This window comes from Cebus imitator, unplaced genomic scaffold (genome assembly GCF_001604975.1).
Source record: "Cebus imitator isolate Cc_AM_T3 unplaced genomic scaffold, Cebus_imitator-1.0 Scaffold39, whole genome shotgun sequence".
NCBI lineage: Eukaryota > Metazoa > Chordata > Mammalia > Primates > Cebidae > Cebus > Cebus imitator.
In genome coordinates, this window is record NW_016107354.1 from 1,593,412 (window position 1) to 1,615,540 (window position 22,129).

General features: G+C 45.1%; 1 protein-coding gene across 1 annotated transcript in view; it reads right to left on the bottom strand.

Moving 5' to 3' along the window:
* GALNT18 (polypeptide N-acetylgalactosaminyltransferase 18) overlaps positions 1-21,661 on the bottom strand; it is a 369,718-nt gene extending 348,057 nt beyond the window's left edge. The window contains exon 1 of the mRNA XM_017525727.2: positions 20,957-21,661. Coding sequence (XP_017381216.1) covers positions 20,957-21,191 — 235 coding nt within the window. The 5' untranslated portion in view covers positions 21,192-21,661. The remainder of the gene's footprint in view (positions 1-20,956) is intronic.
* Between the last annotated feature and the right edge of the window lie 468 nt (positions 21,662-22,129).

Below are 22,129 nucleotides of genomic sequence, written 5' to 3' on the forward strand. Positions count from 1 at the left end.
TCCTCCATATTTTTGTGACTCTTGTTAATATATATTACATTTCTATATGTCATAAGCTCAGCAATACAATCATTTGCATATTGTTTTATGCAATTCCTTTCTAAGTCAGTTAAGAGAAGAAAGGAGGAGAAATACACAAATATATCATTTTTTATAATGGCCTATATAATTACCTTTAGTGTTGTTGTTTGTCTCTTCTGTGAATTAGAATTACTGACCTGTGTGACTCACATTCAGCCTGAAGAGCATTCTGTAGTATTTCTTGTAAGGTGAACCTAATAATAAATTTTTTGTTTTTATCTGGTAATGACTTTATTTTATATTCATTTTGTCTTCAATTATTCTTTTGAAGAACAGTTTTGCTGTGTAATCCTTCCTGGGTTAACTTTTTTTTTCTTTCAGCACTTTAAATATATCATCCCACTGCCTTCTGTTTTCCATTGTTTCTGATGAGAGTTCAGCTGCTAATCTTATCAGTATTCTCTTGTAAGTGGTAAGTGGTCTTTCTGTTATTGCTTCCAAGATTTTCTCCGACTTTAGCTTTCAGAGTTTCAACTATAACGTGTCTGAGTGTAGATTTCTTTGTGCTTATCCTATATGAACCTTGTTGAGCTTCTTGGATGTAAAGATTAATATTGTCCCTCAGATTTGGGGAGTATTTGGCTACTATTTCTTCACATATTTTTTGGCTTCTTTCTTTCTTTTGTTCAAGTATTCCCATTAAACACAACATTGCTATATTTAATGGTGTTCCATAATTCTCCAATTCATTCTTTTTTTCAGATGTTGTAATCTCTATTGATTTATCTTCAAATTTCCTGATACTTTCTTTTGCCAACTTAAATATATTCTTAAGTGCCGCCAGTGTTTTTTTCTTTTCATTTCTTATACTTTTCAAGTCCAGAATTTCCACTTAATTACTTTCATAACTTCTATCTTTTTATTGATATTACCTACTTATAAGACATTTTCATGATACCTTTAATTTTTTCAACATAGTTTCCTTTAGTTCTTTGAACAAATACCTAATAGCTACTTGGCTGTCTTTTGCTGGTAGGTCTAACATCCTGGTCCCCGAATGACAATTTCTATGATCTGCTTTGATACCTCTTCAATTTTTGTTGAAAACCAGATATTTTAAATACTATATTTTACCCACTTTAGATTCTGATTAATCCCCCACTCGCAGACTTCTTGTTGTACTGTATACTTGTTTACTGCATTGGATAGACTACTTCAGTGAAGCCCTTCCCCCATACACCCCAGTGTGTAGTCTCTAATGTTACTTCTTAGAGGGTAAAAGCCTGGGCATGTGCACAATGTCCCTGATTCTCCCTAACAAACCTCCTAGGATGGCAGTGATTTTAGCAGAGCTCTTTTTGACAGTCTCTACTGCTCATCTCCCTGTCACATTTCCGGTTGGACTGCCCTATTGGTTTCACCTCCAGTTGTTCACCTCCACTGGTCACTACCTGATTGCTCTACTGTTTTCAAAAGTGCCTTTGGGCATAACCTGTGCCACAGTCTAGTCCAATTAAATTTGGGGGGTGTTTTTGCAGGGGTTGTTTTTGCAGGAATTGTCTTTGAGGCCAGTTTTTGAGGCTTTTTTTGACCATAGGAAATGTTTCTTTCTCTGATTATTTCTGTTAAACTACAGTAAGTCCTCACTTAACATCATCAATAGATTCCTGAAAACTGTGACTTTAACCAAAATGACATATAACAAAACCTATTTTTTTCTCATCAATGTTATAACAAAACAACATTGAAGAAAACGACATTATTTGAGGACCTGCCTGATTTGCTTAAAGCCACAATTTCCAAGAACCTATTAACAGCATTAAGGGAAAACTTACTGTGCTAGGTTGTCTAGCTGGCCTACTCTGTTTCTTCTGTTGCTATTATGGAGCTACTAGCCTCCTCTTAAATGCTCAAAAATTGCTTTTATGCTTGGACTTCCTCATACTCCATTCCAGATAAAGTCAAAAGCTACAGATCTCTGTGTTCCTGCAGACTGCCTCTATCCCTGGGCAGAATCTCTACACCACTGATCTGGAATTATGGCTGGGAATAGCAGCCTACGTCTCTCAGAGTGACATCCCTGCTTTATGAGTATGGTACTGAGTGGAGATGGTAGTCCCTGATCTTCTTGAATTGTCTCTTCACCCTACATGTGAGCTGGGGATCAGGGCAATCAGGGCCCGGTATTCTCAGCCTAGAGTAAAGCTTCCACCCTATAAGCAGGGGCAGCTCCAACCACTCAACCATGCTCTACAACAGAGAGCAGGGAGACATGAGAAATCCTGGTGGCCTGGTCCTTCTGGTGAGAAAAATATAGCCCTAGATGGAAGCTATGGGAAAGGAGCACTCCATCTTCTTGTCTGTATCTGTCCAGAGGACAGCTTCTGTTTTATTGAGCTGGAACTGAGGAAGGTAGTGGGGGTCATGGCTCAAATGCCCCAGATTCTTGCCATTATTACTAAACTTTAGTAGATTTTCTTGAATAAGTGTTTCTTCATTTGATGTATATCCTCAGGACAATTTCTAGGGACTTTAGATGGGTGTTTTTTAATAATTTTCACCAGTTATGTTGTTTCACTGGACAGAGGACCCACAGAGCTCCTTAAACTGCCATTCCAGTTCTTCCCTAATCCCCTATGATTTGCAAAAAAAGAGAGAATCATCTAGAGAACAGCTGGCTCTATTTATCAATGCTCTGTTTACTTCACTTTGACCATATTTTCTGAATTAAAAATAAGGGGTGTGTGGTCTGGTAACACCTTTGTGCTGCTTCCATGTATAGGAGTCAAAATGGGTGGCAAACTTTGGAAATACTAGAATTTACAATTCATTTACATGGTTTCTAGGGAAAATAGATCACAATAGTTAAAATTTAGTTGTCCCATATAACCTGGGAATATAAAATTGTTAAAAACTCTGGTTCTCTTGAAAAGCTAAAAGGGACTATTGGCTGGTACAAAGTCTTCTTTGAAGGGGGCCAGTTCTGTCTTACCAAAAACTATTTCAATTTGTGTTTGGTTCTTCTCCCAAGACAATCAATTTAATTCTAATGAGAATTCAACATGGAGAAAACTGGGCTTTAAACAAGTAATACCCAACAGCCAAGACTGAGTCTTGCCACATAAGAACCATCCTCCAACGCTGTAAACAGACTGTTTTGCTTCAACACTGGCTCAGTTACCACCTCAGCATTCAGAATCTAGAGAGGTTTCTGGATCTGAGCAGACTTCTCAGCTAAAGCCTAATTTTATGGATGTGGCCAAGGGCAGTGCGGCCTGCCAAAGGTTGGGGGACATATAGGGCTGCCTCTGATACTTCATTCCCATATTTTCCTAAAATCAAACTTTGACATCTCCAAGGAAATCCAGTTTTGAAATGATACACAGCCCCCATCCCCTCAACCATCAGAGCAACATACCCTCCCTGGAAACATGCATCTGCCTAATTGCTTGAGATTGTGTCCAAACTGAATATTCATAATCTTCATGTTGTCACAAAGGCTGTATTTTTAAATGTTTCTACTCCATATTTAAAACTCATTTTCTCTCCTTAAAAAGATCTATGAATTTTATTGGATCCAGTGTTATTTGAGACATCTGACTAGCTGGGAGCTGCATGGACTGAGGTCTCGTCTCCGGAGGGGGGAAAAGGGGGACAGAAATTACTGAAATCAGAGTTATTGCAAAGTATAACATTTGTTATCATAAATTAAATAAGTATGCCTTATTCATATATGTGTTACCACTTGCCATGATCTAAATGCTTGTATCTCTTCCCCAAATCCATATGTTGAAATCCTAACCCCTAAGGTGACGGTATTAGGAGGCAGGGCCTTTGAGATATGACGAGGTCATGAGGGTGGAGCCTGTTCTTATAAAAGGAACCTCAGAAAGCTGCCTTGTCTATTCCACCATGTGAAACACAAAGGTGCCATCTATGAGCAAGAAATCGGGCCCTCATCAAACATAGAATCTGCTATACCTAAATTTTGGACTTCCCAGCCTTCAGAACTGTGAGAAATAAGTGTCTGTTATTAATAAACCACACAGTTTACGGTATTTTGTTACAGCAGCCCAAATAGACTAAAATACCATTTTTCAAAGATTGTCCTGGTTTGGTTAATAAGTTAAAAATCCATTAAGAGCATCATTGAATGTCTGATTCTCCTTTGTTGTGCATGGTCTCCATCAGTGGCACTGTGCTGACCACGCCATCCACACAGCTGGGTCTCAGTTTCAGAATCAGCAAAGTGAGACAGGCTTACTCTTCAGGTCGCCCATTCCGGATCCCACACTGCGGGGGAGTGGGGAGGGACAGGGAGGACCAGCAATCTGCATCCAGCCCTAGACACCCAGGCAGCCTCTGGCAACACAAGTAAGAGGCAGCACCAGGATTTGAGCCAAGTCCAAGTGACTCTAGGCCCCACCTGGCACCAAGTCTGCATGGCGGAGGGAAGGCTGATGTGAATCAAAACGCAGCCTTAGCAACCAGAATCCAGAACACCATTTCAGAGCTTTGAGAAGCTTCCTAAGTTTTGCTCCTGTTTTCTGAAACTGGCAAAACCCAAAAGGCAAAGAGTGAGAGATAAGGAATTTGGGAAGCTTTTCTGCCCCCAGGGAAGAATCAGCCTCAATGACAGTTTGGTATTAACTAGCTCAGCCATGCAGGGAGGCGTAATTAGTTTCCCAGCCCATAGCTTCATTCCGCTGGTCGCCCACACCCCAAGGGCTACACAATCTGTTTGAAATGAAAAGGAAAATAAAATCACTGCTCTCCTCGGTTGACCCACCGGCTACTGCTCCTGGCGGTGAGAAAAAAAGGTGAGACAGCCATCTGTCTGCCGAGGTAAGAAAAAAAAAAAGAATGGAATACTCCTTTTTAAATGACATTTTCAATTTTTCCCCTATGTCCACTATGCCCTCGTCCACCCTACTGCCGAAAAGACTCTTTTCAAATTGAAAGTATCAGAATAATAGGAAAAGAAAAATCACAGTTGTCTGAGGCCCCTGCTAATGGGCTGTGCTGTCCCGACAGGCAGAGTCTGCGGATGAACTCCTGCTGTGTCCGTTTCCTGCCTGAGGAGGGTGGAAAAGGGCCTGCAGTGCCAAACGCAGACCCACACCCATGCGTGGGCAATTCCCCAGGTGGCCACCAGATAACTCGGAGGTCCTGGCTGCCCAGCTTGACACCTGGGCCATCTCAAGGAATTTCCACAGGGCAGGCAAGAAATGCCCTCTCCTGACCCCGGGGTTGCCCTTGCTCAGCTCCTCCTCCTCCCCCCTGCAGACCTTTCCTGTCACCTCTCGCCTGAGTGTGAAACAGCAAGTCCTAACTTGCCAGGCTGCCAGCCACTGCCACCCTGAAGACACCTGGAGGTGGTGGAGTCCATTCTGAGGTTCTCACAGGCCTCGGGGTGAACAGGAGGGCTTCCGTTTCCACTTCAGAGGGAAAGCCAGAGGCCGACTTCCTCTTACCTCTGGGGTCCCCAAGCACTCTGTATCCTTTCTTGGAAACGAAGCTATGCTTTCTCCCTTCTAGGGACTCTTCAGATGTCAATGAAAATGGCTTCCATGCTGTCTCTCTCCTCTTGAACCAGAAACGCCCTGTTTGTCTGCATCTTTTCTCACATTATTCTCTGATTTGTGCAGTTTACTTTTTCCCTTCTGTACCCACTAGATTGTTTTAGTTTGAGGGTGACCATAAGTGACAGCTTTATTAAAATGAAGACATCGAGGGTACCCTGAAGGCTTCAGGCTTCTCTCACCAGCTGATCTCTGGGGGATCTCAGTGCGGAAAGCACACTGCACACACACACACACGCACGTGCACATACATACATGCACGCACACACATACCACTGAGCTTCAGCTTCCCTTTGATTAAATCTTGACACAGCAGTGTGAGCTATGAGGTGCTATGAGAGAGACCCCAGAAGTATGGGCGTTCTGTCCCTGGCCCAAAAGGCAGACACAGCATAGACCAGCCTCTTAGAAGCCACCCCCATGCCAAAATGAGAACCAGCTCTTCTGTCCCTTGGCTCCTTTCCAGACAGCTGTAAAGCCAGAGACCTGGATGTGAATCCTAGCACCACCCCTTACTGAGATGTTTTAGGCAGGCTAGTGTATTTATTCATGTATTCACTCAACAAACTCCTACCTACCTCCCACTGAATACCTGGCACTGTGTGACAAACTAGAAAACAGGAAAAACAGGGCCCAGTCTCTACCTTTAAGTAACCCCCAGTCTAATGAGAAAAACAGACTAATAATTACAGAACAGCATGATTTTCTCATCTGTAAAATGGGGCTAATGATCTCACAGCCTTATTTTAAGGATTAAATAATGTGAAGTGGATTAAACAGTGCTAAATGTCTGGTACATGGCTGATGAATGTCAATGTTCTCTCATTTCTCCTCTCCTTGATCTAAAATCTCTGCCCCTCGACTATACGAATTATCACTCTGGTTTGAGGGGCTGGGAAGAAGCTCTGTTCCCAGATACGGAGGCAGCATCATCGGGAGCTGTCAGGCATGGCCTGGACCTGAAGTCAGGCCCTGGTCAGCAGGCCAGGGAGGGGAGACCCCATCCAAGGGAAACCCTGAAAGGCTGTCCACCTCTTTGTCCTATAAGCACCTGATTTCATCTGATAACAAACAAGTAAGGATTTTTCTTCCTGCCGCACAAGTTTCTCCTGAGGTTGAGGGAAGTAACCGGATGTAGAGGGAAATTGTCTAGACTTCAAATCAGGATCCCTAGACTCTACCCCAGGCCTGCAGGACCCAGTAGAAGGTCTTCAGGGTAGTCACCAAGTTGCACACTGGGTCTTCGATCCTTCAGCAAACAGTTTGAGGGTGAGGATGCTGATGTCATTTGCAACTGTACTATCTGCTGATTCTAACTAGAGATCCTTCAGACTAGAGCCTTCACAAGTGGGATATGATACGAGAACCACAAAGGAAGGAAGGTTTGCCCTTCTTTGCTGATACATGAGGAAAGAGAAAGCGTCTGCACTGAGCTGCACAACATAATACTAAAAGTTTCCACTATTGGCCAGAATGAAATAAGGCATTTAATTTTCTATTTACAAAAATAAATGCATCCTTTCTGTTTCTAAAGTAATTACAAACTCGAAAATAGTTACGCCTAAATTTTGCTAAAAACAGCTGGCTCTTGTTGAAAAATAAGCAAAATTCACAACTGCTCCATTTTGGTAAATAATTATTTTTATTGTTTCGTTAAGGCAAGTATCTTAACAAGTGACCAAAATAATCCCTGTTAATCAAGAAATAGTTTATTGCCTGGGAAATTTGAGAATGATTTGCTACAATTCTCTCTAGTAAAGAAGCAAAACCATCCCTCAGTTTTCTGCTACCACTAGAAAGAAATCTTTTTTAAAAGCACTTTGAATAGATAAGTGCTATAAAAATAGTGTCCGGCGTACCTTCCCAATGTGAACTACATCTATCTCTGAATTGCAAAGAATGTATATCAAAATTATATCATGCAACAAAATGCACGTTTTGTAGAGGGAGAAGAAAGACAAGATTAAATTGAATCTTCCTGACAATTGTCTTAAATCACACCTTCCTGCCTGCAATTGAAATTATAAGTCACATTGCTTCGAGTTAAATCAAATTCATCCTGGCAGGAAGATAGGCTGATGTGGCTTCAATTTGGTTTGAAAGTTGAGATAGAAGAAAGGGAAAAATCTTTCCTCAAGAAGACACTCTCCACCAAGGAGCTGGGAAATGAGACTCGCCCACCAGGTAACTGAACACCCTGCATGACTCTGCCACTAGCCAAGGGTTCAACCAACACAGCACATTCCTGGCATTGTCTGCTGCCCACTGCAATGCCAAGTGGGTTTCACAAAACAAATATTTCTCCACAAACAAGGGCAGGCCCCCAGTCTGGAGCGCTCAGAACTTCAGAGCAGGGGTCAGTGATATCAAGACACCCTAGGGCAGGTCTTCCAACACGTCTCAGCTGAGAAGATTTGAGCAGCATTAGTCTGGGCTCACCTTGAGCCTAACTTAAAACCATCTCAGGCTTGACTTACCTGGGAAAGACCGAATTAACTGCAATGAATTAGGGCTAAATCTGATATATGAGGTGTTACAACCAGAAAATACATTCCTGAGCATATTTTCTTTGTGAGCTCCAACAAGTAAAAACAGAATGGAAAGAGGGAAAGAAGGAAGACTAAAAAAGGGAACATGTTGTCCCCAGTGGCTCCCACCTGATACTCAGGGTGGGGGTGTTTGCCTGTACATCACTTCATTTGATCAGCACAGCAATCCTATAATGGTTAAAGAGTGATTGTCTTCATTTCTGTGGTTGGAGAAACTGAGGCACTGCAAGTGAAGAGACTTGCCCAAGGTCACCCAAACTGTAAGTGGCAGCACTGATTCTCATGACTGCCTGCACCCTCTTTTCCACCACACTGGCTGAGAGGCTCAGGCTTCCCTCATCAAGGTAATTGTTGGTTTCATTTCATAACTAAACTTGCCCTCTCTAAATCTTTCTTACTCCACTCCCTTAAATCCTCCTCATTCTTCAAAGATGTGTCATCAGCCCCTATTCCTCCATGAAGTCTATTCTGACAACTCGTTCTTCTGGAATTCAATTTCAACCCTCATTTCATGAGTTAGCTTGCAAAAGATCCTTAAGTGTTTCTTGTTGTGTCTTCTCAGCCTGATTATGAGCTCTTCAAAGAAAAGGAGTGTGTCGCATGCATTTTATCATCTCCCACAGTGCCTGGCACAGTGCCGCTCCCACAAGAGGTACCCAGGAAGCAGCCATAAAACAGCTTGCATTGAGCCTCCCTGCTTGCCCCCCCTGCTGACTCCCCAGTCCTTCCAGAGCATTCCTTCCACAGTGGTCTTTGAGGCTGCACAACCAACTCCCCAGCCAGCCCCTCTTGGCTTCCTCCCCTACCCCCTTTTCCCACCATCACCCTGCTCTAGCCACACCAGCCACTGTTTCTCAAACACATCAGACGCACTCCTGCCACAGCCACAGGGGCTTAGCACTGGCGGTTCCCGCCACCTGGCACTCTCTTCCTCTAAACATACACATGGTGCACACCTCACCTTCTTCACGTCTTTGCTTATAGCAAAGCCCCTAACTACCTCCTCATTTAATTGCAGTCCTTCATATTTTTGTCCTGATTCCACTGATATATCCCCAGCACAGGTGCTCAATAAATGCTTGCTCAGTGAAGGAAGGGAAGAATCTGAGCACATACCAAAAGAAGGCAGGGGTACATCCCAGGCTACTGTCAAACTTCCAGCCAACATTGAGGAGAGTGGGAACTTGGAAGCACATCTGCAATTTCTCCCAACTGCTCACGGTGGTTTTATTTCCCCATTTTCATACTGCAATAAACAACGCTAGCCTTGGTTTCTACCTCCTGTAACTGCGCACATAGCAAGGGGCCCACCATTTCATACATTTAACTCCAAATATTCCATTCCCTCAATTAAATGGGAGGTTCCTGGAAGGCCTGGCCGTATCTGTCATTGCCTTCGTGTAGACCTGTCCCTCTCTTATGGTCCCCTATCCCACCCCATGCCCTGAGCCTAGAGGACGCCCAAATAAAGCTATGGCCTCAGTGAGTGGAAGAGATGATCTTGTTCATGCTAAGTCTGCTCCTGGGGGAAATAACCGATGCGGCTGGCCGCAGATGCCACACCTAGATTCTGCCAGTCTTCCGGAGAACTGAGCCCAGCTCAGCTCCTGGCACCATCATCTTCCTGCCTCTCCAGGAAAGGAGGCTGCCAAAATGGCCACTTGGTAACCCACCTCAGGGCTTCACTACTCTCAGAAAGTTTTCTTCCAGTCTCATCTCAATGTTTCTGCTAAGAGAATGGAATGAGCCTGTTTTCTCTTGATCAACATCACTGGAGCAGAAAAACAAGAGGGCCCTTAGCCCCTTCTAAGGAGCTTAAGAGTGGTAATGGGCTTTTGCCTGTTACTAGCTGCTGAACCTGGGATAAGTTCTTTACAGTCACTGAGCCTCAGTGTCTTCATCTGTAAAATGGGGGTAATAACACCATCCCACAGCCCTGCTTATGCAGTACAGATGAGGTGACAGGTATAAAGTATTTAGCACATCACAGTTGCTCAATAAACATTAATTCCCTTCCTCCTCCCACTTCTCCAGATGAATTCAGACCTATTTTTCTATAGTCCTTCCTCTCTGGTTTTTCCCCCCATTTTTGAGTGATCTCTTCCATACAATTTCCACTGGATTCCTCTTCTAACATAAATCCCCAGGTTCTCATAAAATAAAAGGCTTGGCCCAATTATCAAGTTGGACATTTTATGTAAAATTCCCACATGTTATGCCTTCCTCCATCTACTCTTAGAAACTAATGCAAATCAGAGGATCCGTTTATTATTAAAATGAGATCTGGAAGTGGGAGAAACGAAAATGTTAAAAGGCTCACTTCTCCAAGCCCATGAACTGACAGGTCTGAAGACTTCTCAAGACCCTCCCTGCCTCTACAGCTCCTTCTCTCCCGTCAGGGAAATATGATGATTAATTAGACAAAGCCTGTCCCGCTTGTTGAAATCCTTTGAGGCAGGAACCATATCAACACAAAACATTATAACTGCAATAAAGAGAAACCAGAAATCCCCTCTGCCTTAGGATGCTAAAAAGGCACAGCTAAATAAATCTGTAACAGAAGATCAAAAAGGATCTTCCAAATGGATAATAGAAAATGTCACCAGCATAAACAGAAGAGAGATTAGTTCAATAAAGAAATAAAGTTACAATTGTGGGTCTTGAGTAAGATTTTTGCTTACTTTTAACTTCCCAGCATATAACTCACAAGGTTATTAATACGGACTCCTACTGTTTTGCGCAAATAAACAGCTGCTGATGTTTTGTGCCCAAACCACTTTATTAGAGCTTTCCTTTACAGCAACTGTTTCTTCCTTTCCAAATCCTGAGAGGCTCAGACAGCTGAGCCAGAGAATGCCAAAGCAGAAGGAATAACAAAGAAGAGAGGCGGCAGCCTGTGTGGGTAGGGGCTGTGGACCCCTCACCATCTTCTTTGTAACCTTCAAGCAGGTCAACGTTCAAGAGCAGATAGCAAAGACCGACGCAGCACAATCACAGAGGCTATTTTTATCCCGGTGCTAGGAGTTAGCACCAAACAGAATTCACCACTGAGAGAAGCCTTGAGTGACCAGCCATCCAGGTTTGCCCAGAGAATGGGAGACTTCCCTGGACCTGGGACTTTTGGTTTCAAAACAGGGAATGTGTGAGGCACATCAGGATGAACTGGTCACCCTGAAAGACGCGTGACTATGCCAGGGCCCAGGGAAGCACTTGGCCCCATGTCTGGGACACTGTAGGTGCTCAAAAGTCACAATGAATCTGAAAGAGCTCTAGCCTGCAGCTGGAACACTCGGCTTTTTTGACAAGGACCAGTTCCTGGAGGCCACACAGTGACCTAGGAGAAAAGGCTGTCCAGGGCCTTGTGGCTACTGCTCCCTCACCCTTCCAGAGCAGGGCCTTCTACTGCTGCCCACCCTAACCTCCAGGTTCCTTGTGGACACAAATGCAGACCAAGCCCCTGCCTGGCTCCCTCTCTCCCCAGCCTCCCACTTGACCTGAGGCCTCTGAGCTTATACTTGAACACCATCTTTGATAAGATGATCTCCCATTCCTCTCTACGGGAAACGTTTCTCCTCCTTTCTCTTCTGTAGACAGCCCTGGTTTTCTAGCTAGTTTCCTTTCTCGGCTCTACCACCCATCAGCCCCATGACCTACCTTGGACAAACTCTCTAAGTCTTCATTTTCTCACCTCTATACGCTCTACCTTACTATGTTGTGAAGATGAAAAGGAATCACTAATTTTTAAAATTACAATTTTATTCATTAAAATAAATAAATCAAGTGATCGTGCCTGGGCAGCACCTGGGCAGTCCCTGACACACTGAAGTACAGTAGCTCTCTTCCTCCTTTCCCTTGATACAATCAATCTTTAATTCTCTATATGCCTGTTGCTCTTAAAATAAATCAAGGGTTTGGCTAGGATTCTCATTTGTCACTTCAAATCTCTCCTTAGCTTTCTAACACTTATATCCATTGGCCTAAGCAATGTTAGTACTGTTCTCCTAAATCCCCAGATGCCATTAGCACAACATTTTTTAAGCCAAGCTTCAAGTCCTGTCTTGCCAGAGTCCCTGACTTACCTTCCTGCTCTTCTGGGATCTCAATGGCCTTGAACTCTAAGTTCCCAGGGGACAGAAATGGTTGCACCGGTCAGGCTGGGGAAGCCCAACAACACACCAGAGCTTGTTAAGATGCAGTGCTCAACAATCTTAATCAGGGAACTCTGCTCTGAGACTTAGGCTCAGTGCATTGGTAGAATGAACCTATTCATGCCAAAGAACTGGCCACAAGCCTCCGTTGTAGGCATCGTTTTTCATTGTTCTCACCTGTCCCAAGGTGACGGGTGTAGATGCCACTTCTCTGGATCTTCCCCAACACTGTATTTCTGTGAGCTCTTAAAGGACAGTGGCAATAGAAAGTAGTGCAGCAAAGCATGCCTGTTTGCTCTAAAACCATTTTAGCAGTGGCTGCATACAGGAAGCCACTTAGTGTGTATTGGGGCTGGATACTGACGGGTTTCCACTAGCATCATTAAGGACAGCCTCATCTCCCAAAAACAAACCTTCACAAAACTGAAATTGAATGTCAGGCAGCAAAAGAGAACTACGTCTCCAAACTGCATACTCACTGGGATGATCTGTCTAGCAATATATTTTAATCCGTAATCATGTAGCCAGAAAAACCACCAAAGCTTAAGTGTTCATATAACCAAGAATCTTTTTGCTTAAAGTTCCAGTTGGCTACACTGGAACAACAGGGGTCTAAAAAAGGTGTACAGATCCACAGAGAAGATTCCAGAACAGCAGTCCTTCCCAATCCCTGCCACAACACACCGTGCTGTGGAACAGTTGTGAGGTGATTAGTGAGTAACAATAATTTAAGTACCAAAGCTTATGAATGATTAGCTTTAACTCTAATAAATTAAAGGGATTTCAAGCTTGTTACATTCCCTTGCATACTAATGTGCTTTCTCAAGTAGGAAAAGAAAGGGTGGCATGAGAAGGAATGCAATGTGTTAGGAGGGTCATCCTCCTAGCCCTGCCCCAGGGCACAGGCCCTGCATGTAGGCATGTGTGTGAGGAAGGGGAACATCAAAGACCCTGGACTCAAGCATTGCATTACAGATGGAGCTCACTCTAACCCCAAAAGCAAGTGAGATTCGATAAGGTAACAATTGTAGGAGCCATGAAATAACCAAATCCCTGCTAAATCCAAGGCAGAAGCTCCAGCCTTCAAGAGACATTCCAGGCCAGCATAAACATCATGGCCCACCATTCAGTGAAGGTGGATTAGTCACCAGTGGACCTCAGGCACTCTGCGTCTTGCTCCTGATTTGAGTGCCTATCCAACCTGTATGGCCTCTGCCTTTGAGCTTCATACATAATTCCATGTCTACCTGAGCCTACCATGCTGCTTTCTGGTTACATTTATCACTCACATTCAGCTGGGTGTTTTCTCCAGGAACTTTCTGTGTAACATCACCTCCAGCTGGGCTGCTCAGCAATGTGCTTCTCTATAGGGCAACCTGTCTGTCCGTCTCCTAGATAACAAACCCAGATAACAAAAAAGCCAAGCTTGGCTTTCTGTTACAAACTGAAGGAGACCCTCAAGCCCCAAATCAAGACAATAGCCTTGTATAGTCCATTTTGCATTGTTATGAAGAAGTACCTGAGGCTGAGTAATTTATAAAATTATAAATTTATAATTTGACTCATAGTTCTGCAAGTGTTCAAATTCCAGCATCTGCTAGGCTCCTGGGGAGGCCTCAGGAAGCTTATAATCATGGCAGAAGGTAACAGGGAAGCAGGTATGTCACTTAGTGAGAGAGGAGTGAGAGAGGAGAGAGGGAGGGAGAGAGAAGCAGGAGGAGGAGGAAAAGAGGGAAAGGAAGAGGAAGAGGAGGAACAGCAGCAGCTAGGCTCTTTAAACAACCAGCTCTTGAATGAACAAATACAGAAAGAACTCATTCATTACCAGGAAGACAGCACCAAGCCATTCACACAAACACCTCCCACTAGGCCCCGTCTCAAATACTGGGGACCACATTTCAACATGACATTTGGAGGGGACAAACATTCAAACCATATGAAGCTCATGCAGCTACTCAAGTGAAGTGAGGTCAGAAACAGTAATGAAGGCGCTCCAGTAGACTTGTATGTGGCTCTGAATCCCACGAATACTTTTGGGAAAACACAGACCAGCCTAACCCAAGTGACTAAAGCTGACCTTCAAGGCCCTCATAAATGACAAAACCAGACTGTGGCTTTCTGACATTTTTCATTCTGAATTCTCCTTGAGATTCTCCACCAACCTACTTATCAAGGGCAAATAACAATTTATGTCAAGTGAGTGGGAAAGAATGTGGAATTCATTTATTTTACAGCCTACACACTTCTGGCTAAAAATGAAGATTCTTTGGTCATGGGGAAAAGTTGTGTTTTTTGGCAAGGCTTTTCTTCTTCATAAAGCTGTAGTTCTGAACTATTAACAAAGGTAATTAGGCTCAACTCCTAAATCCTGCTATTGAACTCTCCCAAAATATCAATCACTGTTACTAATATAATTTCACATGCAACAGTTCATTCCAGAGGACAAATAGCTTTACTATTTAAATGACACTCTTTCCTCAAATAAACTCCAAGCACTCAGCAAATATCATATCCTCTTCTTCACAAACGCTGCCAAGTCAAAGATCAGATGAGAAGGACACCAGCCAATTCTAAGTGACATCCAAAAGCTATAGGAGACAGAAAAACATCCAAGCCCAGGACATTTACTGATTCTTAGGGACGATAAATGATTTGTAGTCATGGCGAACAACCTGCTGTTACCGACCTGGTGTAACAAAACACAGTTAATAACCCATTTCTCCAATGTTGGGATGATCTTGACTCAATGAAGTAAGATAATGGGCTTAGAAATTAGTCATATAATGTAATACATTATTAATCATGATATTCCAAAGGGTAAATAGATGTTACAAGAACACCACCCAGGAATTCAATTTCCTTTTAGGTATATTTACTCTCCTGAATTCTTTATACCACCATCATCCCTCAAAAAAATGTAACGGTCTGATCTTCCCTCTTTTCCCAAAACAGTTATTTTCAACTTTTTTTTTAAAGAAGTAGACCCTTTTTTTTTTAAATGAAATATTTTACAGAATGCCAAACAGAAAACAGAAGACAGAGGAGCTGCGTTATTTGCAGGGAGGGGAGGGAGTACCTATAGGCAGAGTCTTGGAGACCCCACTTAACCCTTTTAATTATCAGGCCCCACATCAAACCTTCTAGAAATTTAGGGCTCCTGGAAACAGTTTGAAAACTATTGCCTAAGGCATCTATGTAAAACTAAAATTATGTATGTAACATATAACACAGGCAAAATATTTACTATTCAAAAGAATGTAAAATACACAAATCACAAACAGCGACAGTTTTTTTTTCCTTTTTTTCCTTTTTTTTTGTCCATGGGGGTCTCACCATGTTGTCCAGGTTGGTCTTGAACTCCTGGGCTCAACTGATCCTCCCACCTCAGCTTCCCAAAGCGCTGGGATTACAGGTGTGAGCAACGACGCCTGGCCAAACACTGATAGTCTTAGAGAATAATGATCAAGGACACAAACAGTCCCACAAGATAAAAGCAAACATAAGGGGCAGGGAGGATATTAAGTTCTAGAGTAATCAAAGGAGTACAAATCAAAAGAATAGAGCATTTAACAGGGATTACATTTGCTCAAAAAAAAATGAATGATAGCACCCGATGCTGGCCAGGCTCCATGACACTGGTACAATCATATACTGTTGGTGGCTATCAAGAAAGGCTTTCCTTTTGATAAAACAATCTTTCATAAAAATGTTCAGACTCTTTGAGTCAGGAGTAATCCCACTTCTGGAAAGACATCCTTAAAAATAATTCAAAAAAACAATGAGATGAAGATGTTCATTTCTGCTCTAATTATAATAGCAAGACAAATGTTCAATAATAGGGAAGTGGTTGAATCAATAATGTTATATTGATGACAGAATACTATTCAGTCATTAAAAATACAATAAAAGTTCTCTTTAGAAACTCTTCATTTAATCAATTCTCCAGATTAACTACGCTTTCCACTCCCTCTGTAAACAAAGCCTATTTGTCTCTAGCACCACTGTCCACAGCTCCTGCAAACAGTTGAGTTGTACACTTAGCCATCCACTCGGTTCTCAAACGTGTTTACACTATTTGTACTTGTCACTGTAATGGCATAACCTAATCACATATTATATAAACCAATGAAATATGACTGCTAAAAAGATCAGAGTTGTTTCTAAGACAATTACTTTAAGTTCTAAGTGCTTGGCAAAGACTTTATAAGGGTAGTCAGTTAAAGAATAGCAATCAAATTATATGTGAGCAAAACCATTGCAAAGGATCAGACAAAAATCATCACAGTTTAGGTTACTACACTTAGACTGCTTCATAAGCACCTTGAAATTTCCAATGAATTTTAAAGAAAACAGAACTAGAAATCAAACGATGTAAACAGGACACTACCGGAGCTGTTTGCGCAAGGAAGATAAACAGAAGGCCAATCGGCAGACCCATCCCAAAGACAAAACTGTGGCCTGATATCAAAAGTCTGGCAAGCAAATGTACATTTTGAATAACATTAAAATAAAAATATGTAATGTGTGTATGTAATATTTTGTTGTAGTCTCCTCTTTAACCAATTTTTCTATTAACTAGCTCAAGCCCTGACCATGTTGACTCAGAGGGATTCTTTGTCCTTTGAAAACAAGTCCACTGTGACGGGGACCAAGAGTGCATGTACTACAGCAGTGTCTTGAGTGTACAGTTCACCGCTGAAATCCCCAACCGCTTTCCCAGCGCAGTGCCTGGCACACATTAGGTCTCCAACAGATAAATGCTGAACCAGTAAACTATGTAGCAATTCCAGAAAAAAACTGTGCTTCTTTAACAAAAAGCAAAGTGAACAAAGCAGAATATAAAATTACACATAAATCATGACTACACCTTCATTTTGAAATATGGAGGCAAATGAACAAAGCTAGAAGGAAATGCTCCAAATGTAGACTGATTTTTAGGGTAGAATGATTTATGGGCAATTTTATGCATTTTTAAATATTTTCTGAAACACTGGCACATTCTTTTACATATTCAGAAAGCTACTAAGAAAAGAAGAAACTATTTTTATTTTTACTGAACTTCCAAAATAAGAACTGAATCAACATTTCCATTTCCTGCACTCTCCAACATCGAGGCCTCCTTTAGCAAACTGTGCTTCATCCACCTCGCCATGTCAAGCCATCAGATCTTTCTACTCCTAAGATGGAATGAAACTGACCCTTACTAACACTTACTTGGTGTTTCCAAACCCCCAGGATGCCTTTTTAAAAAATAATCATAAGTTATCCACCCTCTCATTTAACATCTACTTGGTCAAAAAAAATTATCAAAACTGCAATTTACATTCCCAAGAGATTCCCAAACACCATCTAATTAAATCATTCAATCAGAAAACAAATTAAAATGAAATATCACTGCAACCCCCAAGAGGAAAATAAACTTTTCAGTCATGACTAGAACAGATCTCTGGGGTGATACTCCAAAGCCTCTTCTAATTGCAAGTCCTATGGAACATCCTGCAGAACATTTTGTGACATTTGCAGCTTCCAGGAGACTTTCCTTCTAAAGAAAAGAGGAGCCTGAACAAGACTCCAAAGCAAAACATCTTTTTTGGAGAATGCTATCACTTTCATTAATGACTAAGGCAGCCCTGGGCATCAGCACTCATTCATTCATCTGTGCTTCACCCCGCAACTACTTTCTGTAGAACGTGCCAGGAACTGTCCTGCGTGTTTGGCAAATATTAGTTAAGGGCATGGAACCTCTGTCTCTTGGCATGAAACAAAGCAAAACCCAGAGCAGCCTGAGTTTATGGAGTTTCCTCCCTCACCCCTCGCCCATCCTCTAAGGTCTCTCCCTCTGATACCCAATTCTGCCATTGTCAACGGACTCCAAGGAACCCTGGGGCACTTCTGGGCGACAGTTTGGTATATGGGTAAGAACTTAGACTTCTGAAGCCACACTAGCTGAGCTTACATCCCTGTACTACCAAGTACCAGTGTGTGATCCTGGACAAATCATATACCCTCTCCCTGCCTCAGTTTCCATATCTGTAAAATGGAGCGAATATTACCTACTTCATAAGGTTGTGAAGATTAAATAAGTCAATATATGTAAAGCATTAAGAGTAGGGCTTGACACATCCTAGGTGCTATGTAATTTTAGCTCTTATTAGTGTTACCTCTTATTCCCTCCAGCTCTGCAAAGTAAACTGGATTGTTCAAAAGGCTCTGCTAACTAGAGGGAACTTGGTAGTGGGGTACACATAAAAAGCCTTACCATCAAACACAAGAGCTTGATCTTATTGTCCTTTACCACCCTCTGCGTTCAGACACCTGTACTTAATCAGCTGCAAATTTGATAGGCCCTTTACCTCTGTTCCCTAAATGCCAGCTAAGGATGGCTCCAGTACCACAAAGGGAGCTGTGGTCATCACTACACCATCATGGCACAGCCAACCTGGTAACCTCTGCCCCTGCCTGCCTCATTTCCAGTCTTTCCAAGTCACTGACCCTTCCCTACCTTCCTATAGGTTGCAGCTTTGGCCCTCTGTCTTGAGACTGAATACCCACAGGAGTCATTGCACGTGTACAAGTGGAACAATGCATGATTTAAGGACCTTGCCTCTTCTTTTTATCTACCTTCTCAAATTTTTCAGCTATAGATTTGAAAGTGCCGAACAACAATAAAGTTTCTGGGGAGAAAAATCACAACGCTTCCCTTCAACTTCAACATCATGCTTGTTTCCATGTTGAAGCTTAGAAATCATGTGACATGGTCCACATTCCACATGACAGGCACCCACTCCGTCACAAGCTCAGGGGTTAATAGCATCCCCTGAATGCTTCCCAAAGCAGTACCTTGCTCACCTCCTGCCTGACCAGTTAGAAAAGCACAAGAGAATCATTTTCCAGGAACACACACACACAGAATCTGTGAATGAAAATCTCTCAAAATCTGTCGTCAAACTAGAAATGTCAAAGTAAGGCAGAGCTTTGTGTCTCCCGGGGAACATTCTGAATCACCCTGGGGGAAACACAGCACTTCTATTGCTGATTAATTGTCAATCCAGACCTATGGGATAGAAAAGGACTAGTAAGAAACAACAGCAGCAGGCACCCACAGATAGGTAAATTGCTTTCCAAGCCCAGTGCCAGGTTGAGAGGCAGAGGTTGGTCTGAAGCAGCAGCTGTCAATGTCCCTTTTTTCTGGGGAGGGGCTGAAGCCATGGGCTTGTTTTGAAGTCATTAGGACGCACTATGGGTGTGGACGCCCCTCTTGCACTCAGCTGAACCTCCCTTAATCTTCCCCTCCTGGGAAGGAACTATTTTGGACACCTGGAGAAACACTAAATTCAGACGAAGTAGCCATCTCTATCTACTCTGGCAATGGCAGCAGGTGAAAGCGTTGGAATTGAGACATCCACGTGTAAACAAAAGGGCGTGCTGGGGGCGGGGGAGGGAAGGAGCAGCCTTCAGGTCAACTTGATTTTGCCAAGGTCTGCCCTGCGCTGGCCCCAGAGCCTAGTGGGCTTGCTAGGTTTCCAGGCGAACTAGGCTCGGCCCTGCCCTTAAGAAGCTCACACGCCTGGTAGAAAGCAGGGGGCGCGGGGAGGCGAAGAAGTGTGGACGTGAGCGCGCATGTGTGTGCACAGCCGGCACCAGTGCTCCTGGCGCCCGGAACTCCAGCCCCTTCCTCTGACAGCTCATTGACCAGGTCGCCTCGGGAGAGCGCCCTGCAACCCCCACTCTCCCTTTGGACCCCTGCCCTGGTCTGGAGCGCACCCAACCAGCGTAGCCTTACACTTCAGACCCAACCCAGCAAGGTCTGTCTGCTCCGCCCCGGCTGCTCCCAGGGCCTGAGAGTGGAGCTACCGGCGGGATCGGCGGGCACCTGGTCCCGGGCGGCTCCGCGCGGAAGGCGCAGCCCAGGGCGTGTTCTTCCAGTCTTGGGCGGAGGCACCATCACAGTGGACAGAGCTCAGGCTCCAGCGCTACTTCCCGGCGTTGCCACCTGCTCCTGGAGAGGGTCCGGAACCCGCGGGTTGTGGTGGGGGTAGGTAGGGACTGCTATAGGTTCAAAAGGCCCTCCAACCACAGAGGACCCCCTGCATCCCCCATCGCCTACTGACGGAGCACAGCGAAGCTGGGGCTGGGACCGAGACAACGCAATTTTCCTAGCCTCGCTTGTCCGGCAGCCTGCTGGTCTTAACCGCCAACAGTCAGGGCCGCCGAGCCGGCGTCTCGCCTGACGCCTACAGTGGCTAAAAAAGCTCGTTTGCCCGCGCGTTCTCTAGTGTACACACACAAACATTCACACGCACACACACTGAGCCGGACTTGTGTGCTATCCCGACAGCCCGCGAGCAAGCAGCCCAGAGTCACACGCACATTTGGACACGTGCGCAGCGCGCCCCCATACCGCCAGCTAGCTGCACACTCCCGCGCGTGCAGCCCTGCGCACACACGTGTGCCCCGGGGAAGCGCGCACGGCAGCAGACATGAAGGGTCCCCCCGCGCCGGCAGGAGCTGACACGCAGGCCCCACCACTACAGCGCGTCTGCCGCCCCCGAGCCCCGCGGTGGCTGAGTTGATGCGCACCAGCCCCAGCACACCCCGAGTCGCGCGGGGCACTCCCGGGCTTCATGCGCGACCCAAGTTTCCGGGGCGCCCGTACCTTGAATGTGCTGCTTGATGACATTCTCCAGGTGGTCCAGCCGCTCAATAATCTTCAGAGTGTCCCCTTTGTCTTCCTCCAGCTTCTTGTCGGGCGCCGGCTCCTGCCCCCGCACATACACGCTGGCGATGTAGTTGGTGACCCAGCCCACGTAGAGCAGGCAGATGATGTTAGTCATGCCGCTCAGGATCACGCAAGTGGACACCAAAGTTTTGGTCTTCCTGGTGCACACCATTCTGGGCTCCTTCCTCCATATAGAGCTCCCGGGGGCCCTTCCTTGTCGCGCGTCCCGGACTCCCCCGCGCTCACACCCCGTAGCACGTCCGGAGCCGCTGGGCGCCCCAGCACCTGAGTCCCGAGGTTCTCCAAAGCCCAGTCCGCTGCCGGTGAAGCCGCCGTGCCCAAGTTTGCAGCTCCTGCCGCTGGCCACCCGGAGAGAGCTTGACAAAGAAAACCAGGTGGATTTTTTTCCAAATTAAAAATCCCTAAGCCCTTCCCAAAGGGGTCACGGGTGGCCCGCAGCCGCGCGCCCAGATGTGCTCGTCTGGGAAACTTTGCCACTGCCTGTGTCGGCGGCCACGCCGCTTCCCATCGCCAACGCCAGCTGCCTTGGCGGTCCGACCGGCCCGCGCTGCTCGGAGGACCGCGGCAGTGGCAGCGGCAGCGGGTAGAGCCGCGAAGCAGAGCGGCCCGGCCCCCTCCGAGCGACAAGCGCCGCCACCAATCGCGCTCCGGCTCTGGAGAGGGGCCGGTGTTGGGCGGTCGCGGACCAACGGGGCGGGAGCGGGGGGCGGAGTCCAGCCCCCGGGCCCCACCTGCTGGCCGCCCCTGGCTCCCGCCCCCAGGGACGCGCCTGGGTCTCCACCCGCCCCCGCGCAGGCTGCCCCAGACCCGAAGCTCCCAGAGAGGGCGCGCCGCCAGTCCCAGCACTTAAGTCGGCAGCTACCTCCTTTAGGGGAATTCCATCTCTTGCTTTTGAGCAGGAATCTCCGGTTTTGGAAGGGTCGCACAGGTCAGCGTCTTTCATCCCTCGGGACTCCTCCACTGTGCTACTAGTCAACTCCTGGAATCTTTTCTTGGTTGCCAGGACGCAGTTCAGAAGCCAAGAAAGTGCCGGCCCCAAGGGCGTTCACTCCTTCCTTGGCCTCACTTGGGCCTCCACCCTGCCCTCCG